This window comes from Thamnophis sirtalis, unplaced genomic scaffold, assembly GCF_051295495.1.
Source record: "Thamnophis sirtalis isolate CommonGarterSnake01/CBP01778 unplaced genomic scaffold, rThaSir2_p1.2 scaffold_1, whole genome shotgun sequence".
NCBI classification, from domain to species: domain Eukaryota; kingdom Metazoa; phylum Chordata; class Lepidosauria; order Squamata; family Natricidae; genus Thamnophis; species Thamnophis sirtalis.
The window spans coordinates 50,307,676-50,329,285 of record NW_028261381.1 but is presented as its reverse complement, the minus strand read 5'-3'; the positions used below and the strand labels follow the sequence as shown (position 1 = coordinate 50,329,285).

General features: G+C 36.8%; 1 protein-coding gene across 1 annotated transcript in view; it reads right to left on the bottom strand.

Annotated features, from left to right (window-relative positions):
• The window catches only part of ADCY5 (adenylate cyclase 5), a 274,822-nt gene that overhangs the window by 19,400 nt on the left and 233,812 nt on the right, over positions 1–21,610 (bottom strand). Inside the window, exons 9-12 of the mRNA XM_087711800.1 lie at positions 17,823–17,845; positions 13,402–13,546; positions 11,514–11,611; positions 1,195–1,282 (exon numbers count right to left, since the gene is read on the bottom strand). Of these exons, the coding sequence (XP_087567926.1) occupies positions 1,195–1,282; positions 11,514–11,611; positions 13,402–13,546; positions 17,823–17,845 (354 nt within the window). The remainder of the gene's footprint in view (positions 1–1,194; positions 1,283–11,513; positions 11,612–13,401; positions 13,547–17,822; positions 17,846–21,610) is intronic.

The following is a 21,610-nucleotide window of genomic DNA, read 5'->3' as shown; positions in this document are numbered from 1 at the left end:
TTTTTCTCCTTGTAAAGAAAATCAGAATATTTGTGTTGTGACTGTGTTTTGTACAGCAGACAGAAGGGGAAGGAACTGATGGGGGCGAGTCAAGGATATACGGCGCCTCAGGCTATATTGACGGATGGCATCATCAGATGCAAAGATTTGTATTTTTGGAAGGAAGGGTGGCTTTAGTGACCTTCAGGCTAAAGTCAACTGCCTACTTGGCTTTAACCTGAAGTCTGTCATGATGATGGATGATACACGGACATATATATCTATTTATTGCTTGTGTAAACATACAATTTTGTGCTTTTTCAAACCAACCAAATGTATGCTTGCATACAACAATGATAACAATGTGATATACAATTTACAAGGCCTGAAAATCTATATTATGCATGAAACAATCCCCCCAAATTTGACAACTTGCTTTATTAAAGCCTTCTTTCTGAACTGCCAGTTAAAAAAAATGTCAAATGTTGGTAAACAATGCATATCCACAACAGTGCAAACCAGAGGTTTATTTTTCCAATACTGTATATACTGTATATTTATGTTAGCCATTCCCTGTGCACAGTTCTGATAAATGCCAAATGTAAAGAAGAAAAGAAGTTATTGAAACACAATCTTTCCTCTGAAGTTATATTAAAAATCCTATGGATTTCAGCCCCAAATGTGGCAACAGTAGAACAATATCAAACCATGTGAATTGATGTTCCAAAAGGATGGAAATTGCTTCTAACCTATCAGACATTCACTGAAAAAAAACAATGGTTCTCATATTTGAAGAAGTGTTTCCTATTGTCTTCACCTCATTTTTTAAGATCGAGAGCAATTTCCAATTTTAAAGTCAACTTTCTATTAATTTACAAGTATGGGACTTATAACTCTTATCACTTTAATATTTTCTTGTTTCAGAACATAACTTTTACACCATAAAGCCATCTGAAAAACTGCTCCTGAGCTCTGATGGGAAAATGTATTAAGTACTTGGGGAGTAATTATATTAACATATTTAATTAATTAAATTATCTTTAAAATTAATCAAAAATTAACTCTTGACTTTCTTCGCTGCTTTCCTATTGTTTCTCTTTTTGAAATATGGTTCCTAACATGTTACTCCCTAATGTAGTCCTTTTCCATCCAAACTCTTGTTTTAGAGTTTTAAGTGATTAATTGATTAAAACAGTGCATCAGGAATCAACTTACCTTTACACAGGAGTAAATGACCGAAACAAACACTAGTGTGGTCAATATCACAAAACAGGATAGGTAAAACGCCAGCATGAACACTGAGCTGAAACCAGAAAACAAAGTCAAGTGGGTCTACAGTTTGCATTATCCATAAACCATACCAAACCTCTATTATCATTCTAGATCAGCATAGGGTGGGTTGGATACAATCAATTAAATAGCACGGAAGATACTTTAGAAACTAAAAATAAGGAAAAAAATACAAAAAACTAAAACATATTAAAACAGAAAGTATATGTATACATGTATGTCTAAAAGGCATCTAAAAGGAGCGGAGGGAGCATTAGAAGGGCGAGGAAGCATAAAAAGTTCAAATTACATAGTACTCTAATAGGCAAACTAGATGCTCATTAAGTTTAATTGATGGCACAGGTCATCATCCAATGAATTTTGAGTACTGTGGTGTAGAACCTGGCAACAATGCATGTAAGCAGAAGGGAGGTGTGGAATTGCCCTGTGTGCCTTGGGTATTTATGCAGTAATGGTGAGATGAGACTAGTATGGATAGCTCTATAACATAGGCACTGGAGAAGCACATGCTCTGTTCTTTCCATGTTTTCTGAATCATAAAGTCACTGTCTCTTCAGGTAAGGACTTTTCTTGTATAGGCCTTCACAGAGAACTGCCATATCATGCCAGGGTACCAGCCCCTCCAGTGTTTATGGTTTCAAGTTTAGATACGTGGGGAGGCAGAGTCCCTCCTGGATTCCCTGGCAATAAAGGTTAGATCCAACTGGCATTCTGTATTTGCTACATACTGTTTAATGAATGCTTCGGCTTGAGCCAAAGACCTCTTAAGAAACCCAAGGATGAGATTTTAGTTGCCACTGCCTAGATTTCCATGTGGATTGAAAATCATGGAAAAAGGACTAATGTTTGAGTATGGTCACCCACACTCTCGCCTCCACTTTCATGAAGCCTGTTTCTAGTTGCAAGGTGGCATTAGACACACAATTTGAGACTTGAAGGACTCCTTTTCAAATTTTCAATTATACAAGTTCTAATGGTGCAAAAAGGGACACGGTATCGCAGTGGCTAAGACACTGAGCTTGTCAGTCAGAAAGGTTGGCAGTTTGGCGGTTTGAATCCCGTATAACAGAGTGAGGTCCCGTTACTTGTCCCAGCTTCTGGCAATCTAGCAGTTCAAAAGCATGTAAAAATGCAATTAGAAAAATAGGGACCACATTTGGTGGGAAGGTAATAGCATTCCGTGTGCCTTCAGCATGTAGTCATGCTGGCCACATGACCATGGAGATGTCTTTGGACAGCGCTGGCTCTTCAGTTTTGAAATGGAGATGAGCACCGCCCCCTAGAGCTAGGAACAACTAGCACATATGTGCGAAGGGAACCTTTACCTTAATGGTGCAAAATTGGAGAAGGGGGCCTAGCTGGGCACTATACAGAAGTTGTAGTATTGACTTGGCTTCTGATAATGTGAATGTTGCAGTTATATAGCATACTTTATTTGGCCAAGTATGATTAAACCCCCAAGTAATTTGTCTCTGGTGCAGAATCTCTCAGTGTACATGCAAAACAACAGAGTAATAATCATCATCATAATGATAGCAATAAGAGAGGAGGGTAGAGGAGATGAGAAGGATAATAATATTACTGCAGTGGCCATATTTCATTCTACAGAATTAAAGGATAGCAGATGAGCTCTTTTGTGCATTTTCAGCAACTTAGTCCACGTGGCCTTCCTACTGCTGGCAGAATGATAGACTAGTCCAGTTGTCTGAAAGAAGAGACCATCTTGATCTTGTGTCCATTTATGCTCCAAGAGTGGCTCTTGGGGCTTTTGGCAAATGCCATGAATTTAATTTTCAGATAACTGAATTCTAGCTGGTTCTTCTTGCAGTACTGTGCTAATGCTCTCAGTGCTTTCTTTTAAAGGTTAATAGGTGTTTTTGAAAGTGTTACAGCTTTTGGGTTGCCCCCCTTTGCTTCTCTTGGTCAAACACTTTTTCTATCCATCCATCTTCATCCATACTCTCTATTTCCAATAGCCCAATCTTGTCTATCTCTGTTAGCTTTACTAGCACCCAAGTTTCTTCGGAACTGCATTATATTTTTAGACTCAGAAATGTGAAGTTTTTGGTGTTCTCTAAGCTTGGTTATTTTCTTCCAGATGTTTCATTTTCCAATAATCAAGCTCAGAGACCTCCACAGTTCAACTCTAAACTAGAAATGTTATCCCATATTAGTAACGTTCAGAGAAAAATGTCTTTCTTTAATAACCTACCTCTTGTTTAATCTCATGCAATAACTTGGATACCGATCAAATTAAATTTCCTAACACAAAGCATAACAATAAGGGACTATTCAAATGAACATTTTATGCCTCTGCGCCCAACAAACCTAACACTGTTTCCAGTTCCTGTTTTGAATTCTCCAATGTACATTTGAAGTCCACATTCATGTGGATCTACAATTCTGTGCTTTACTAGAAGTTCAATTTTAGTGATGGGATGGGAGATTTTCTACTATAAATTCACCCTCAAAACATTTTCGAAGAAGGACTTCCTGTGGGCGTGGCCTGTTGCCGAGGAGGGCTCCACCGAGCTCCTCAGAGATCTGGTCTGTATATCTAAATAAGATCATAGATAGCACCCCTTTTTGGCTAAGAAAGGGGCAGGGAGGATAGCTCCGTAGGTTAGGGTCTATTCGTAAGCCACAGCCTTTTTCTTTTTTTGGCTGTGGAAGAGATTAGATCCAGCCGAAGCGGAGCCTTTATCTCCGGCCAGTTCTTCTCAGCTGCCTTTTTTTTTTTGGCAGCCCCAGACAGGCTAGCCCCCCCCAGGACAAAACAAAGTTTTTTTCAAGCTAGAGTTGATACGGGAGGGTACCACCCCTGTGAGATTTATGCTTTTATTACTATCTTAAATACCAGCACCATTTGTCTTAAAGACTTCTTTGTTTAAATAGACTTTAAAATGGCGATTTCTCTCCGTGGATGATTACTGGATGTACTTAGCCGGGCTTATCTTCCTGCAGACCGCTCCTTAACAAAATAAACTCTTTTTCTTTGGAAATAGAGGGGAGCGAAGCACTGCTTACTTGTTTATCTATTATGGCACCCAGATCAAAGAAACGTCTTGCTACAAATGTGTCTAAAGAATTTAAACAATCTTTTTTGGAAACTCAGCCTTTGTCTCCTACGCCCTCTACTGGAGAAGTTTTAACACAGGAATATCTCTTTAAAATATTTAATGCCCTTAAGCAAGAACTTAAGGAATTTGTATTGCAACTTTATGAGGATCTAAAATCTAAAGTTAATCAAATGAAGGCGAATACGTTTGCAGCCGTGTCTGCCCTGTCAGATTACTCTGCTGAAATAGAGAACAGATTGGAAAGTCTGGAGAAGGCTAATTTTGATTTGACTACCAATATTCAAATTTTACAAGAAAAAATTAGAAATAACGAAGAACAGCTTATGACGCTAAATTTTGATAGGAAGGCATTTTCAATAAGAGTCAGAGGATTCCGTGAAAAGGAGCAAGAGAATTTGAAACAGACATTTGCTGAAGCCTTCAGCCATGCGCTGGGAAGCCCGGGACTTAACTTTGATTGGCAGATTCGGAAAATCTATCGCCAGAACTCATTGATAGCGGAACAGCGACAGCTCCCGAGGGACATAATTATACATTTCTCTACAAAAGAATCTAGAAACGCGATTGTGCAAAAGTTCCATAATAACAGTCTCCGAGTTGATGACCAGGACGTGATTGTCTTCAAAGATATACCTTTCCAAATGTTGAGAGCAAGAAGGGACTACGCCTTTTTAACTAAAGAGCTTAGGAGTCAACAGATTCGATACAGATGGGAGGCCCCTGCCGGCATCACGGTTACATTTGAGAATCAAAGATTTCGTCTTAACTCTGTTTCGGAAGCTCAAGATTTCTATTGTAGGATTCTGAAGGCGGGACTTCCTGACGCGCTTGGAAGAGAGGAGAGACAAGCGGAAGGAGAAAGCAAACGGCTGGCCATGCGGCTGCAAGATGGAGGGGGTAGCCCCTCCTCCCTCGGAGAAGCAGAAGAACGCAGATCGAGAATTTAGATACTTCAAAAGACTTCCTAAAGTTGAGGACTGAATGGGGGTTTGAGACCTCTCCCCGGTAGAAAAAGTGGACTAATTTTTATCAGAAGGGAAAGCTGGGTGAAACTACTTTGAGCTAGATTCTAAAGTAACGTTAGCATAAATCTGATAGTGGTTAAAAGAATGCGGAATGATTTATGTTGTTTAAACTTTGTTAGATGGGACTATTTTAAAATAGAAGGTTAACTGACTCTTGCTGAAAGCATTATTTGAATATGATCCATGCTATTTAACTTTTATTTGAAGGGAAAGTTGGTTGTAATAGTTCTGAGTTATTTTTCAAATAAACGCTAGTATAAATTTGATAGTGGTAAATATTAGACAAGCAAGAGATGAGGGTAAAATGCATGTGGAATGAACTACGTTATTTGTGGTAAATATCAGACAAGCAAGGGATGAGGGCAAAATTTACGTTGTTTAAAGCTTATTAGAACAGGAAGCCGCTTGGGATTATCTTAAGATAACTGTAAAAAGAATGTGGAATGATTTATGTTGTTTAAACTTTGTTAGAAGCGACTACCTTAAAATAGAAGGTTAACTGAATCTTGCTGAAAGTATTATTGGAATATGTGGAATGATTCATGCTACAAATCGCTCTGAGTTATATTTTAAACAAATGGTAGTACTACGTTATTTGTGATAAATATTAGACAAGCAAGGGATGAGGGCAAAATTTACGTTGTTTAAAGCTTATTAGAACAGGAAGCCGCTTGGGATTATCTTAAGATAACTGTAAAAAGAATGTGGAATGATTTATGTTGTTTAAATTTTGTTAGAAGCGACTACCTTAAAATAGAAGGTTAACTGAATTTTGCTGAAAGTATTATTGGAATATGTGGAAGGATTCATGCTACAAATCGCTCTGAGTTATATTTTAAACAAATGGTAGTATAAATTTGATAGTGGTAAATATCAGACAAGTGGGGGATGAGGGTAAAATACATGTGGAATGAACTAAGTTATTTAAATTCTATTAGAAGGGGAAGTCGGTTGGAATTACAGAAATTGATTCCTGTGTAAAGTAATATCTGATCTACGCTGCTTAACTTTACTAAGAAGGGGAAATCGGGTTAGATTATTTTGAATTACTGTTTGAAAAAGGGGTAAAGAAAGATCATTTACGTTGTTTAAATTTTATTAGATGGGAAAGTTTGATTATTTGTCTGTAAAGTTATATTTGAATATATGGCATAAACTACGCTGCTTAAATCTTACTGGAAGGGATCATGAGGTTTAGGAAGGGAACGGGAGAGTCTACAGAAGGTCGGGGTAAATAGCAAAGAAGTAAGAGATGAGAATAAAATATAGATAGAATGATTTATACTATTTAAGCATAGATAAAGATGGGGGGCTGAGATCAACACAAAGAGTGGTTTCTTTTTTTCTCTTTTCTCTTTTCTCTTTTCTTTTTTTCCTTTTTTTTTTCTTTCTCTGCTTTTTTTTTTTTTTTTTTTTTTTATATATTACTTTTATTTTTTAATCCATATGTATACAAGATATCTTAGATAGAAGGTAGTGCCAGGTGTGGACCCTGGGAAGTCGGGAGGATTAGGGATGGGGATTGTGGGGGGTGGGGTGGGGGGGTGTTAATATAGTTTTAATAAGAACAAGAATGTATTTATATACGGTGGTTCCCTTTTTATTATTATTATTATTATTATTATTATTATTATTATTATTATTATTATTATTTTCCTTGGTTTACTTTACTTTTATCAGATCAAACAACACTCGAATAAAGGCATACACCAAGGAGGGAGGTAGAGGGAAGGAAGAGGGAGGAGTAAGGAAGGAGTAAGGGGAATGTAAGGAGTAAGGGGAATGTAAGGAGGGTGTCTGGGGAGTAAGGGGAGAAGGAAGGCTTGAGGGGAAAGGGAAGTAGGAGGGGAGTGTTAGAGGGAGAAAGGAAAGTTGGAGGGGGTAGATGGGGTGTATGGAGGACGCAAGGGTTAGGTGGGGTTGTGAATGATGAGTTGTGTTTCCTTTTTACTTGTTCGTTTTATTCCCTTTTTCTTTTTTTTTTTCTTTTCTTATAGTAAATACCCTGTATATAAATGATTGCAAATGGAATGTGAAAATTGAATAAAATATAAAATCCAACAATGAAAAAAAAAAAACATTTTCGAAGAAGGACCACTGGGAAAAAAAGTATTTCAAACTTTCTCTGTGAGAAAGTTTGCCTTCCTCTGGTATTCTCAATTTCCTTGAGATACAAATAGCAACTCTATAATTTAGATAATAGCTGCGCCTTCCACACAGCTTTTCTAGCACAGCTCAGCTAGGTGCAGCAATCTTCAGTTTAAAAGAGAAACAAAGGGGATTTGATCCAAAGAGATGAGAAGGGAAATAATTTCACATAAATTCTATAATGCAATTAAGAGAATGGGAAAACTCATTTGTTGGATTTCTTAATCAGCAAGAATCAGGTTGGTAATGTCAATACCATTCTCTGAGGTATTTTATATAAGCTTGCCATTACAGAGATGTCTGCAGCAAGAAGCAAACCAGGGGTATGAAGCCCTTCAGTTACTGCTGAACTATAATGACTCATAAGCCCCAGCAGTTTGATAAATGGTAGCGGACACTAAGGATAATAATTCAACCACACATTTTGAAGCCTCGGAGAAGCAAGAAACCTGCCTTTATATATCCCATTAGACAATATTTTATTGCAGTATCTTGCTGGAATCATGTACGAATTCTTTATAGCGCAAGCAATAGTGGGTAAGCTGTCAATATTCTTATTTCTCCATCATTCCTCCTTGTCTCCCTACTCTGAAAAAATGACTGTAGAAAGTCAAAAGGATACCAGAGCAAAAGTGGTTGTGTGCCACCAAAAATTCTGCTGCCTTCAGAGGCATTTCTAATGACCATTGGAGCTAAACTATATTTAGATTTTTATTTAGAGTTATCTGCCATTTCAGTTTTGAACATCATTGCCATATATACATATACATTTTATCTTGACAATTTTTCTGACTTATTATGTACAAAATCTACAAACTGAGCAGGCTTGCATTCCTTCTGCCATGCAACCTCATCCATAATTCAACTACAATGATTATCAAGCTCAGGAACATTAAGGCTAACCTCAGTGAAAGCCAGCAGGGTTTCAAACTCTTTTTAACTACAAAGAGCACTTCTACTTGCTAATTTATTCACCACTTTCCTGGCATTCCTGTTGATCATAATGGAATGATCACTGCAACATTTGCAACCCCCCCCCACTAAATTTCAAAGCCCCCTTCAAAGTATATTCAGTGCTATAAAGCATCTATTCCCCTATCAGTTGAGCAACACAGTCAATCCTATAAACCATTTTGCGAGTGCTGCATTTTGTGCCCACAATCCCTTCCTTATTCCTTCACTACTCAGAGAATATTCGAGTTTCTAAAAGCAACATTTTATGTTGCATCTGACCTGATATTTTATGGCTGAAATATTGCTTGCGATAAAGATATAATGCCAGGAATTTTCCCCTAAGAATATAAAACTGACAAGAGGGAAAATGTAGGTAAGAAAATCATTTCTGAAAAAATCGTCTTTATTAGGCAGAGACTCTTCATCTAAACTTCCCAAAAATGATAATGTTGTTGTTCTCATCTGGTTTTGAGACCTTTTGTATTAATTTAACAATTGTACATACCCTACTGATTTTGGGGAGTGTAGCTCATAGAACATAAAAAATGATGCAGTCCTAACTCTTGATACCTTTTTTTAGGAAACTGTGGGTTATAGTGGGTTATTGATGTAGGTTGTCGTTGCCTCCTCCCTAGGGCTGAGAAAGAATGGCTGGCTCAAGACAATCTAAAGTGGGACTGAGTTTAATTTTTTTCCAAAATTAAAAAATAAATAAATAAAGTGGGATTGATTGAACTTCCAGTCTCTCAGTTTATAGCCTATTTTCTTAACCACTACGCCAAACTGGTTCTTAATTATCACAATTACTTCCATTCATTTAATATTTTTCTTCATATAGACTAAAATCATAGATTTTAGGCAACTTTTGTAGGGCTCTGAATTAAGCCCAAAGCTTTGCAGAGTTGTTGGCTTATGCAGAATGTATAATCTTCTGCATAACCATATGCAGGTACAGTTTCAAGTCCACCTCCCACTTAATCCATTTAAATATAATTGCTTTTATCTCGACATCCCTTAAAAATTGTTTTGTTACCTATTAATAAATATATACTTACTCTATTTCCATGAATAGGTCTTAATAATTATATAAATTAATGTATTAGTTTACAACTGTAATCTGCTATCTTATACTTTTATGAAACTTCTTGTGATTTAATTTATTGTCTGTGGTAAAATGGCTGTGTCAATGTGTTTTTGTTATATTTATTTATAAAATTTATTGACCACCCATCTAATCCTGTGAAAGTAGTCATTCAATGAAAATCACGTATCTGTAATATAAAGATTCCAAGACGCTGAACTCATTGAGAAGAAAGCACTTTAATCCCTTTTAATCATGTATTCAGTGCAGAGAGCAGGCTGACTTTAGCTGCAAGCTTCATTTGGATTTACGTTTAGTTTTCCTAGATGAAGCCCTCTAAAATGTAAATGATACAGCTTTGATTACTGATGCTTTTTGAATCAGTTCTGCCTTTTGTGCTCTAACACAAGAGTTCACAGTGATAGTTACAGACCTGAGAAGTTTCATGGGTAAGGTAGGGCAGGCATACTTGGAGAGCATCAGCTGAAGCAGATTTCATTTGGAAGGGACCTTGGACATTTTCTAGTCCAACAGCCTGCTCAAGCAGGAGACTCTATGCCATTCCAGACAGGTGGCTATCCAGTCTCTTCTTAAGAGCCTCCAATGATCGAGCACCTACAACTTCTGAAGGCAAGCTGTTCCATTTTCCTGGCAACCACTCTTCTTCCCATCTCTTTTCTTCTTGAACATCCCTCCCTCCTCTTCCCACATTTTCTCCTTCACCAAGCATCTCCTGCCTCCTTAGATGGCAAGGGGCAGATGGGAGAAAGGCTGAATCTATTACACTGATGCCCAGTGTATTACATTATAGCAGTTAGCAATAGCAATAGCAGTTAGACTTATATACCGCTTCATAGGGCTTTCAGCCCTCTCTAAGCAGTTTACAGAGTCAGCATATTGCCCCCAACAACAATCCGGGTTCTCATTTTACCCACTTCAGAAGGATGGAAGGCTGAGTCAACCCTGAGTCGGTGAGACTTGAACAGCCGAACTGCAGTCAGCTAAAGTAGCCTGCAGTGCTGCATTTAACCACTGCGCCACCTCGGCTCTCTCTACATTGACTCCTCCCTTGGGAAAAGGGAGGAATCTTGACATACTCATTTATCTCCCTTTCCTGAAACCAGCTTAGAAGGGATCAGTTCCATTCAACATCTGTATGATATGTTTTTCAACATCTGAGTACTAATCAGGTCAAAGTTGACAAAGATCCTATCCCTCACTATTAACAATTTTCTTCATTTCTGATCCTACTTTCCTAGTTTAAAAAAGCCAGATAAAGCAGGATCTTTACAATGGTGGCTTAACCCTGCATTTCACAAATTCATGACTCCTTGTTTTCAGAAGCCCTTCTTTGCTTTCCTGTACAAGTACAAAACATCCCTATTATTTGTAACAGTTCCACCCAACCTGAAGTTCTCAAGATCCTTTGCCTACAGTTGAAGGGACTTACCCACAGCTTCTTCTGCCAAATGTATTCAAAATATGGAGATTAATGTGTTCAGGATGCTGCTTGAGAATGTATCTTGCACAGAGACTACTGGAGAATGTATCTTGCATAGTTAATAGGACTAAAACTGTTCTGAACAGCAGTTGAGTAAAAATTCCAAAGTTCAACTTTTTAAAAGTCTTTGTATCAATTAAACATTTCCAAATGGAAAGATTCATAAAGATTCTACCTATCTGTCATCTATTCCTACTTTTATAATTCTCATAATTTATTATTTATAATTCTTGTTTTAAAATGAAAGCTTCCCAATGATGAAATACTGTGCTGCTCATTTTGGACAATTGTGCCACCGAGATTTAGTACAAAAGGCAATGAATGTTTTAAGAACCATAAAAAGGGTTTAAGGGCCACCAATGCTATCCGATCTTGCTTTAGTGCAATAAAGGCAAACACAGACAGACAGACAGTAGATAAATATTAGATAAGCAAATGTACAAAGATCTACTTACTGTGGCACTATTGTGATCTGAACAAAGCAAATGAAGAGGAAGACTAGGGAAGCACAAGCCACATATGCACCAAATCGATCATCCACCTGTTTGGAATACTGCAATGAAAAAAAACCATTCCATTTTTTAAAAAAAGTCTGAAAACTCCAATTCATAGGCAACAATTTATGATCTACTAGATGTTGTTGAATCCCAGTCCTACCACCTGTAGTAGATCAATAGTCAACGATGTTCTAAAGTGTAATCTAGCAATTTTATGAGAGCCATTAGTTGCCTTTTATTACAAGCCCTTCTTAGCAAATTTGGCTTGTTGCATTGACTGAGCTATAAGATTCCCTGGACACTGACCAAAAGGTTTTCAGATTGGTAGCAGGGATTTCTGAAGCAATCATCTTTATAGATATCTGAACTGCTTGGAAAGGAGGTAAAAGTTCATAAACTAATTATATTTAATGCAAGACCACCTCTTTCAAAAACCTTTTGAACATTACCTCTACTGAAAAGAGACTGTTCACAACATAAACTTGTTGCCAATATGAAAAAGTAACTTTTTTCTAGTTGCTGAGGCAGAGATGGCACTGAAAACTGTGAACAGTGGCCCGTGGTGATTTTTGCCTTGCAAGTGTCTTTCTGGATAAAAGACAAACAAAGACCTCTTTTCATATTTCTGCACCGTTCGACATTTAGCTATGCACTTTGGGATGAACACCCTTCAAATGATGCAGGAGTATGAACAGATTTCCAGAAAAAAAATGGCTTACAGGATTCAGGTGAGGGCACAGATAAACCTCTAAGTGGCCTCAAGGACTCTCAGGAAGAAGGCTAACAGCCAGACGGCAGTAAGGAATATAAATCCATCCATTTTCCACCATTCAGTCAGAACTAGAGAAGTTCTTGAATAAGAAGAGAAACCTCTTCATGCAAAACAAGAAAATCCAGTTGCCTTCTGAACATTATGTTAGAATATTGGAATACTGAGAGTATTGTGTAGATATAAACATTCCGTGGCATTCCGAGTTTTAGCACAAAAGCATTTTATAGGGGAAAAATATGGGAAATTGTTTTTATATGATCCTTGCTGTGAATCAACTATATACCCAAAAATAGAAAGATTCCAAAATTCCCACAATGGAAGAATGGTTGATAAAAATAACAGAACAGAGATGGCAAAATTAATTTGTTTGCTTAGAGAAAGATCAATTATTGAATTTATTAATTATTAGAAACTCCATATGGACTTTTTGCTGGAAAAAAAAAATGAATGGATGATTTATGGTTTTTATTATCAGAATGGGTAGATTATAGAAAGGAAAATTCTATATCTTCAAGACACAGAAAGTATAATATAAATATATTTATGACTGCTGTTAAGAAGACTGGACCTACTTTATTATTATTTTTTTCTTTTTCCTTCTTTTCCTTTTTACTTTTCTCTTCTCTATTTCTCTTATCTTTAACTTAAAGTTTGTATTTTTTTTAGTTTGTAGGAAAACCTATTTAATAATACATACAATACATACATACATGTATATATGCATGTAGTTCATGATAGTCAAGTAAATAATTGTTACTTACAGTATAAATGCCTAAAGTGTTGAACTGTCACACTTTTCATCATTTCCAATTTTCCATACACTTGTCTACTGAAAATGGGTTTTTGAGGGGGATGGGAAATCAACAGCATTTCTGAGGTAAAACTGTTGGTGGGCCGGAAGACCCAATGCAAAAAGTGGCTCCAATTTGTATTTTCTTCTTCTGGTACCTCTTCTGGACATTCATATAAATTTTTACACAGAACTATGATTAAGCACACTAATTTTCTGCCCTGAGGTCTACTTTGCTCCTGCTAGTGGATTTAACAGACCCATACATCCTTATGGAAGTTTACCTTTTTCTCCAAATCAAGCTCCCTGAACGTTAACAGAAACTTGCGAACATGCTCTGAACGTAACCGGTCAATACTTCTTGCATCAATTGCACGACCCAGAAACTCATCCACCTCATCTTCTGGATTCATGCTTTCCTGGATATTCCTAGAACAACAGAATAAAGTAGAGGCCAATTAAGTGGTGTTTACACAAAATAAAGTTTCTTAAAGTTGTTACTTAAAGACAAACCAGATGTAAGATCCCACTCTTAGGAACATCTCTGCTATGTCACAATTCTTTGGCTCCTTTTTCTACAGCAGACACAAGGCACCCAACTCACCCAGGGGGTTGACAAAAAATGTGGTGGAAATTCATACAATAATATTTATAACCATGATGTGTAATTTAGCCTCTCACTCCTTTATTCAAACTTTTCTTCTCTTGAGTTCTTTTTTGGGGGGCTTGTCATTCTAAAAGTGACAATAGAGGTATCTCCCCCCCCCAGGTAGCAACATCTCCCCCCACCCCACCCCACCTCTACACTGCCTCTGGAGCAAGTGGGAGAAAGATAGAATACTCGACATGATGGCAATTGGTACCAGAATTTCTGTCACGAAACATAGCCACATCACTTAGCAATGACACTCTGGCAATCCTGGTTGTCACTCTAACGAAGTTCTTAGGTGAGGCAACTTCCTCCTGCCTTCCTACAAACAGATCAATGGGGAAGCCAGAAGGGAAGATCCAGGAAGCTTGTGAGTTCCAGACAGCTTGCAAACAGGCTGGCAGGCAAGTAGCTGCTGCTGTGTGTGAAAGAGTGCAAAGGGATGCACAGAGATGCACGAGGGAGACCTGGAAAGGTCAAGGAGAGTGTGCAAGAGTCAGGGAGGATGCACGACAGCATGAGGGAGGTGTAATGAGGGTAAGGGAGTGTGCATGAGAGTGTGTGTGGGGGCACTCAAGGGAGACATATTGAGGCTTGAGGAAGGTGTGTGAGGGAGCAAGGGAGGTGTGGCAAGCCTCACATAGTGGTGAGCAAGTGGAGGATCGGGTTTGTTTGGGAAGATGCACAGGGGTGTGTGAGTGGCCACCACAAGCCAAGTGGAGAGGGGCTGCTGGGGGAGAGAGCATGGGTGAGGATGACTTATCGGAGCGACTTGTAACTTCCCTGTCGGCTTTCCAATTGACTTTCTGCAGAAGTCAGCAGTGAATATTGCAAATGGCAATCATGTGATAGTGGGGTGCAGCACTCATATGTGCCAGCTGGTTTTCAAATGCCCAGATCGCAATGAAGTAACTTTGGGATGCTGGGATGGCTAGAAAACCAAGGATTGGTCATTCAGTACTATCGTAACTTTGAACAGTTGCTGAATGAATGGTCATAAGTCCAGGACTACCTGTGCAATGAATCTTCACCCCCTTCAGCCATATTCTCCTTCAGGATTCTATAAACTGTAATGTACAGAAGCAGTACTCATGCACACTTCAATCATCTAATTAAGGATTTCAAAAACTATTTTTATTCTGAAGACATATTTTGTCAGAAAGGACGAAGAATTTTGTAGGCTACATTCATCACTGGTTTGGATGTAATGGAAGACATTAAAAGGCATACCCGTTGCAGAATTTAAAATATTCTGCCTTAACCTTCTGTGAAACTTCTAAGAACTATTTTATTCCTAAGAAGGTGGCAATTTAGTATAAATCACAAGATGTTTTAATAAATGGTAGTCTGGTCCAGTTCTTCAATTATTCACTGTAGATTTTCAGAGCCAATATAGCACTCATTACATTTTCTTTGGCATTGTCACAATTAAAAAACAACAACTAACAAATATCTTTAATTAGGCAGTCACTCGTCTGATTATTTTGGAGTTCTCTGTCTCTCTGCCATTCTTCGCCCATGCTAGACAACTGGTCTCCGAAATTTGCCAGCTGTCATTGCAAATTTAGTTGGCATACATAATATAGGCAACAGCAACCCAAACATGTTCTTTGTTTATTAAAATCAGTCTTATTTTCATAAATATGGATTGATGTAGGTTAACAGAGAAGTAATCCCAGGTAGAGCATTCTCCTGGATAACGTGAAAAAAAATTAAAATATGCCTTATTTTTATTAAGCAAGAATTTTAATTAAAACAAAAAATAATGCTCATGTCAAAAGAAAGATTTTTGGTCTAAAAACACCGAATTGGGTTCAATGCAGATGCAGACTCTGTTTTTTGGAAGGCAGGGGATTGCAGTAGGAAGGGGAAATCTAAAAATATCACTTCTTTCTCCTTTCTGCCAACAGAATTGGTCTATTCAATCAAACACCTTCTGCAATCCAAAGGAACCGTTCCATCTGTGAATGCAAGACCCTAGTTTTAAGCCAACTTTTTTCAAAACAGAGAAGACTGTTACATTAGAGAAGTCTAAATTGGCATCAATCCCAATTCATCAAATTTTTAGAGAAAGTTCTCTTGTTAATGGTAAATTAGCAACAGAAGGGTATGCTTCTGAAAATGTTTCCTAATTAAACTTCCTGCAGTGTTAGTTACCATACTATTTACACACCTTTTAGCATAAAACTAAAACAAATGGAGAATTAAGAAGGGAAGGGATAAATGAAAATTTTTAATTATTAAAAATGTGTTCAAAATATATTAAAAGGAAGAAATTATACTGACATTATATTTATCCTGAATAAACACTTTTAACTTCTCTCTTTAATAGCATAATTTTGAACACTTTAATGTAATTGTCAAGCGCTAGTTTGCTGTATGGGTTAAACCAGTGTTTTTCAACCTTTTTTGTGCAAAGGCACACTTTTTTCATGAAAAAAATCACGAGGCACACCACCATTAGAAAATGTTAAAAAAAATGAACTCTGCCTATATTGACTATATATAAAGTAATTCTCCCACGGCACACCTTACACTATGTCATGGCACACTAGTGTGCCGCGGCACAGTGGTTGAAAAACACTGGGTTAAACCAACAGAAAGCTGGGTGACCTTGGGCCACTCCCTCTCTCTTAGCCCTAGGAAGAAGGCAAAAAAAAAAATGTTCCTGTGAAAAATGTACAGATGTTGCCTGTGTATGTAATCAACAGGAATCAAACTGACTCAAAGGCATAAGATATAATATAACTGTTTTCTTTCATAAATTAAATTGATTATCTTATGTAATACATAAGATTCCTTATGCAAACTGTGACTCCTTTTTTCCCTCTATGGGTAAGAAAGTGCATATATTCTCTTATAATATTTCATAGTTATTCAACCAGCGGTTTTCAAACTTATGTAACAATAACATAATATGACAATTCATTTTGTATTCTAGGTTTTTCCAGTATGTCTATCCAATTATCATTTTGTCAGAGTGCCAAGAATATTTTTGCTTTCAAATTTGTTTAGGCTTTCTCCTTCCAAAACTACATGACCAAAAATTAAAAGGAAAAAGGGAAAAAAAGATGCCCAGGTTTTCTGATGTAAATATGTCCTTTGACATTCATGGAAATTGGCATCTTGACACAAAACAATAAGAAAGGGGGATATGTTTATTTAATGTTTTTTATCACCTATATTCCCATATTCATATAACTCTAGGATCTGGTGAACTATCCTTTCTTCTCTTCTACTTTGAATAGAAATAGCCAATTTACTACAAGCTCAAAATACGATGTCCAATAAATTACATCCTACAGGTGAATCGAAAAACTATTGTACAAATTGAAAACTCCAAGTTTTAAACTTCCAAGATGTAGAAGGCATTTTCCACAGCCTTTTATAGACTATAATCAGCAATCAGCAAGGAAGATGGCCAAACATATATGGATATACAGAGATGAATTAAAGGATTCCTATAACTTTCCTACTCAGTCATCCATTTTTGTGCAATTTGAAATGGATATAAGACTCTAGATGTGTCACAAAGGAGGGATGGAATGGAAACAACTGCTTGGTTACTATTTTGAGATATAGCCTCTAAGTATGTAAAACTACTTAATTACAACAATCTATGCTGTTTTTTGAAAACCAAACCACCTTTTTAAAATCAAGATTTATTGAACAACTATATAGGTCTAGTTTAAATTTTTTTTGAAAATGGACTAAATAATAGCATTTGCAAGCTTTGTCCACTACTTCACCACTACTACCCTTCAATTGTCCTCATTTTATAAAAAAACGTTTCAAGTTATAAGCCTTTCTTTTGATTTTTTGGGATGTATTTTAGATAAATTAAGGATCTGTATAATTAATTATTAAAGCTTACATTAAAGAATAAAAGATAAAATCAGTGGCAGGGTGATATGATGTAGTCTAACCTCTAATGAGTATTTATGGAGAAAAATTACGGCAAAGAAAAGCACCGAAATAAGATAGTACTCTATTTTGTACAGTGACAAACTTCACACATTTCAATAAAAAAGAATAATTAATGTTCCCTTTTCTTACTTGTCTTTTGGATCTTCAAAACCCTGAAAAGAAGAGAGAGAAATGCTAATTAGCCAAACAAAATGACTGAATACATTAGAGTTAATGCAAAACCACTTAGGGGACATCCATTTGTAACATCATGCTGATAAGTGTCTTGTCAAGAGTATGGAGCATTATCTATTCCAGGTCAGGGCCCCAAACATTTTGCAAACTTCAATTTAATGGAACAGAGTTGCTATCTCAGACAGTCGCTAGTACAACATCTGCAGTTATTCTAAGAGGATCTTCTTTTCTCAGAAACAGAATGCTTCCTCTTTCTTTCTGTCTTTCTTTCTTTCTTTTTGCACTGTATAGTTAACATTTATGTGCATAATATTAAATAAATAGCATATGGATGATCCCTTAAAAAACCTGAAGGAATCACTAACATGTCAGTCAATACACACTGTTTACATCTGGTTTATGTACTTAAGACAGGAAAGTGTAATTGTGGTACACACAGCTAGGTGACAGCATCTCTCTAACATTTGCTTATCTCAAAACCTGGTAAGTATTTTGACAAGAAATTACTAAGAATTCCTGGAACTGTAGACTGGAGAACAAGAGGGAGGGGGGGAAATCTCTGAGGAACATAATGGTAATTCATTTCCATAATTTTGCAAAGAAAAATCTTATGCACATCATCAGGAACTAAACTTGAATGCTCAGATACATTATTAACCATGTTATAATCATGACCATGAATGTACAGAAATATATTAATACCTATAATACAATTGAATGGTTGAGATCATGTATTCTTAACTTTGAGTTTAGAGGACGCAGTCTCATATATTTAAAACTGCAGCGAACAATTTTCCTTCAGGAAAGTGTTTCCCGTGCTTTTATTGCACAAGGAATCAGTGCAGTTTCTAGAGATATGAAAGAGTAAATTGACAATTTTGTCAGAGTGCAGGACCTTCCGAAATAAGTACCTTGTTTTTTTAATAAAATATATTCTGAATTGAATTTACTGCTATTCCATCCCACTGTTTTTAAAACATTTATCTGATTTCAGATAGATCTCATTTTTATTTATTGAGGCCTACAGGTAATCCTCAATTTACAACAGTTCATTTAATGACCACTCAAACTTATAACGTAACTTTAAAAAGTTACCTGACTGTTTTTCACACTTATGACCGCTGCGGCATCCCCATGATCACATGATCAAAATTCATACACTTGGCAACTGATTCATATTTATGATGGCTGCAGTATTCTGGGGTCAAGTGATCCCCTTTTGTGACCTTCTGACCAGAAAAGTCAATAGGGTAGCCAGATTCACTTAACAATTCTGTTATCAACTGAATAACTGAAATGATTCACTTAACAGCTGTAGCAAGAAAAGTCGTAAAATGGGGCAAAATTAACTTAACAACTGTCTCGCTTAGCAATAGAAATTTTGGCTCAATTCTGGTCATAAGTCAAGTACCACCTGTACATATTTTGTTAATTGGTTTCTGATCTTAAAAAGTTTGACTTTTTAATTACACTTTTCAACATTGGACTGCCAGTGTTATAGTCATCTTCAAATTATCTATGACTTGTGTAATTTATAATCTATATTCAAAAGAATTTATTTTTAAACATTTTATTCTTCCTGAGAAACACCCAGTCCCCAGGATTCTTAAACCTCTTTCGTGTGTGTGTGTGTGTGTGTGTGTCTGTGTGTGTGTGTGTGTGTGTGTGTGTGTGTGTGTGAGAGAGAGAGAGAGAGAGAGAGAGAGAGAGAGAGGGTGTATGTGAGTGCGTGCCAGTGATGGGTTACGACCAGTATGCCCTAGTACGGGTGTACTGGTGCCTGCCGGGAGCACCAGGTACCATTCCGGTACAGTGCTCCAGAGGGCCCACCTGCCCTCCTTACTGGTATTTGAAGTTTTCAGAGCTTCCACGCAGGCTCATGAAGCGCACGGCACCTGCGTGATGCTCCGCTGAGCAGTTGGAGTGTCGCGGAGCATCGCAGGCAGCAAATACACATGCGCATGCTGCACGCTGTGGCTGTTCATGTGGTGGGCTCCCGGCCCCATTGCACTGTACTGGTTGCAACAGGATCTGGAACCCACCAATGGTGCGTTTGTGTGTGTGCGTGTTTGTTTGTTTGTGTGTGTATACACATCTTCCTTTGGTATGATTTTTAATGCTGAATTTTAACGTTTCAATCTTAACTTCATTTGTATTTTATTGTCCTAATATCATTAAGCACACTGAATACTATTTTTGATTTAAATAGCTAATTGTACCTAAAAAATACTCAAAGAAACAGTGAAGTGGAAAGGTGGAGGTAAAAGTAAGAGTTTGAAAGTACATGAATACAATTGAAAATTCCATAAATAAAATTCCAACCAATGCTCTTATTGGACTATAGTTGACTCCGCAGCCCTTCTTTCTCTGGATGACAGAAGATATCAGAATGTTTTCCCTCTTACTTTTGCTGTGTGGGAACTAATGCACAGAGTCAAGGGCCTTTCTAGATTTTGTTATATGCAAACATGTATTTCTTTTGTTTCCAATAATTCAATTAGTAACTCTTATACATTATATAAATACATAGGCTATAAACTTGCTAATTTATATTGTACAATTGAACAGAGTTATGATATTCAGACACCCAATTTAGTCTACTTTTTAGCTTCTGGCAGTAGTTGAATTCTTCCCATTGCCAACTGGGTAATAGCTATGTTATTTAAAACTAGTAAATTGTTAATGTCAGGCGATAAGAATAATTATTTTAGCTCATTAGTTTACATCTACTTTAAATAAATGCTTTCCTTTCCTTAAAGAGGATAGGGAATTTATGACCTCTAGATGTTGAACTCCCATAGTCACTTAAATACTGTCAATGATGGCTAAGACTGCTAGGAATGGAACAGCAGTAATGCCTAGAAGGCAAATGTTTCCTTGTGCCTCTTTTGTAGATTTTCATGGAAACAAAGAAAATGAAGAAAGGTGCTTTTAATTTTTTTAAAGATAATTTTAGCAAGATACTTTTGAAAAATCAGTTGTTATGGCAAAACTGTTTGGGGAAGGAAAACTGAATTTAGAACACTATTAGATCCCTTTGTTTAAAAAGAATCATGATGTTTCTCGTATTCAAAAAGCAAACTCTCATTGTATATTGTGCAAATCAGTTTGTTGGGTGCAGCCAGCAGGCTGCATTTCTGACTAGGCTTTAAGTTTGTAGTTGACCATCCAAAAGTTCTAGGCTCTAAGTTACATTGGAAAGAGCATATGCTCACCAATTGAAAGATAATCCTTTATATGCTCACCAATTGAAAGATAATCCTTTTAAATGTCTGGGTCCCCTCCATTATCCAGAACTAAAATAGACACTAACAAATATTCTACCTTTAGAACACTAATTGTCAAAAATGCCAGAGAATCCTGTTCTAGTTCCCAAATTACTATCAGTATTGAAATGGAGTTTGGGTTATTTTCAGTTTATAGTCTTTTTTAAATATATAGTTAACACTTTTTGCTACGGTGGATATTAGTTATTTGAAAGTATTTTGGAGTAAACATTTTGTATATGGAATGTCTATTCCTCTCTAAATAGAATCAGTGTTACAAGTAATTAAAGCTTTTGCATCATGTGCAGAAAGAGATGCAGTTACAAAATGTTTACAATGTTCAGCTTGAACATATAGCATTTCATACCTGGAAAAAGTTAATTACATAATTTGCATTTCCCTACTGAATATCTGCTTTTAAAATTAAATCTGTTGCAAGGTACAGTGGATACATATCCTGCAAAATTGTTTTCTAAC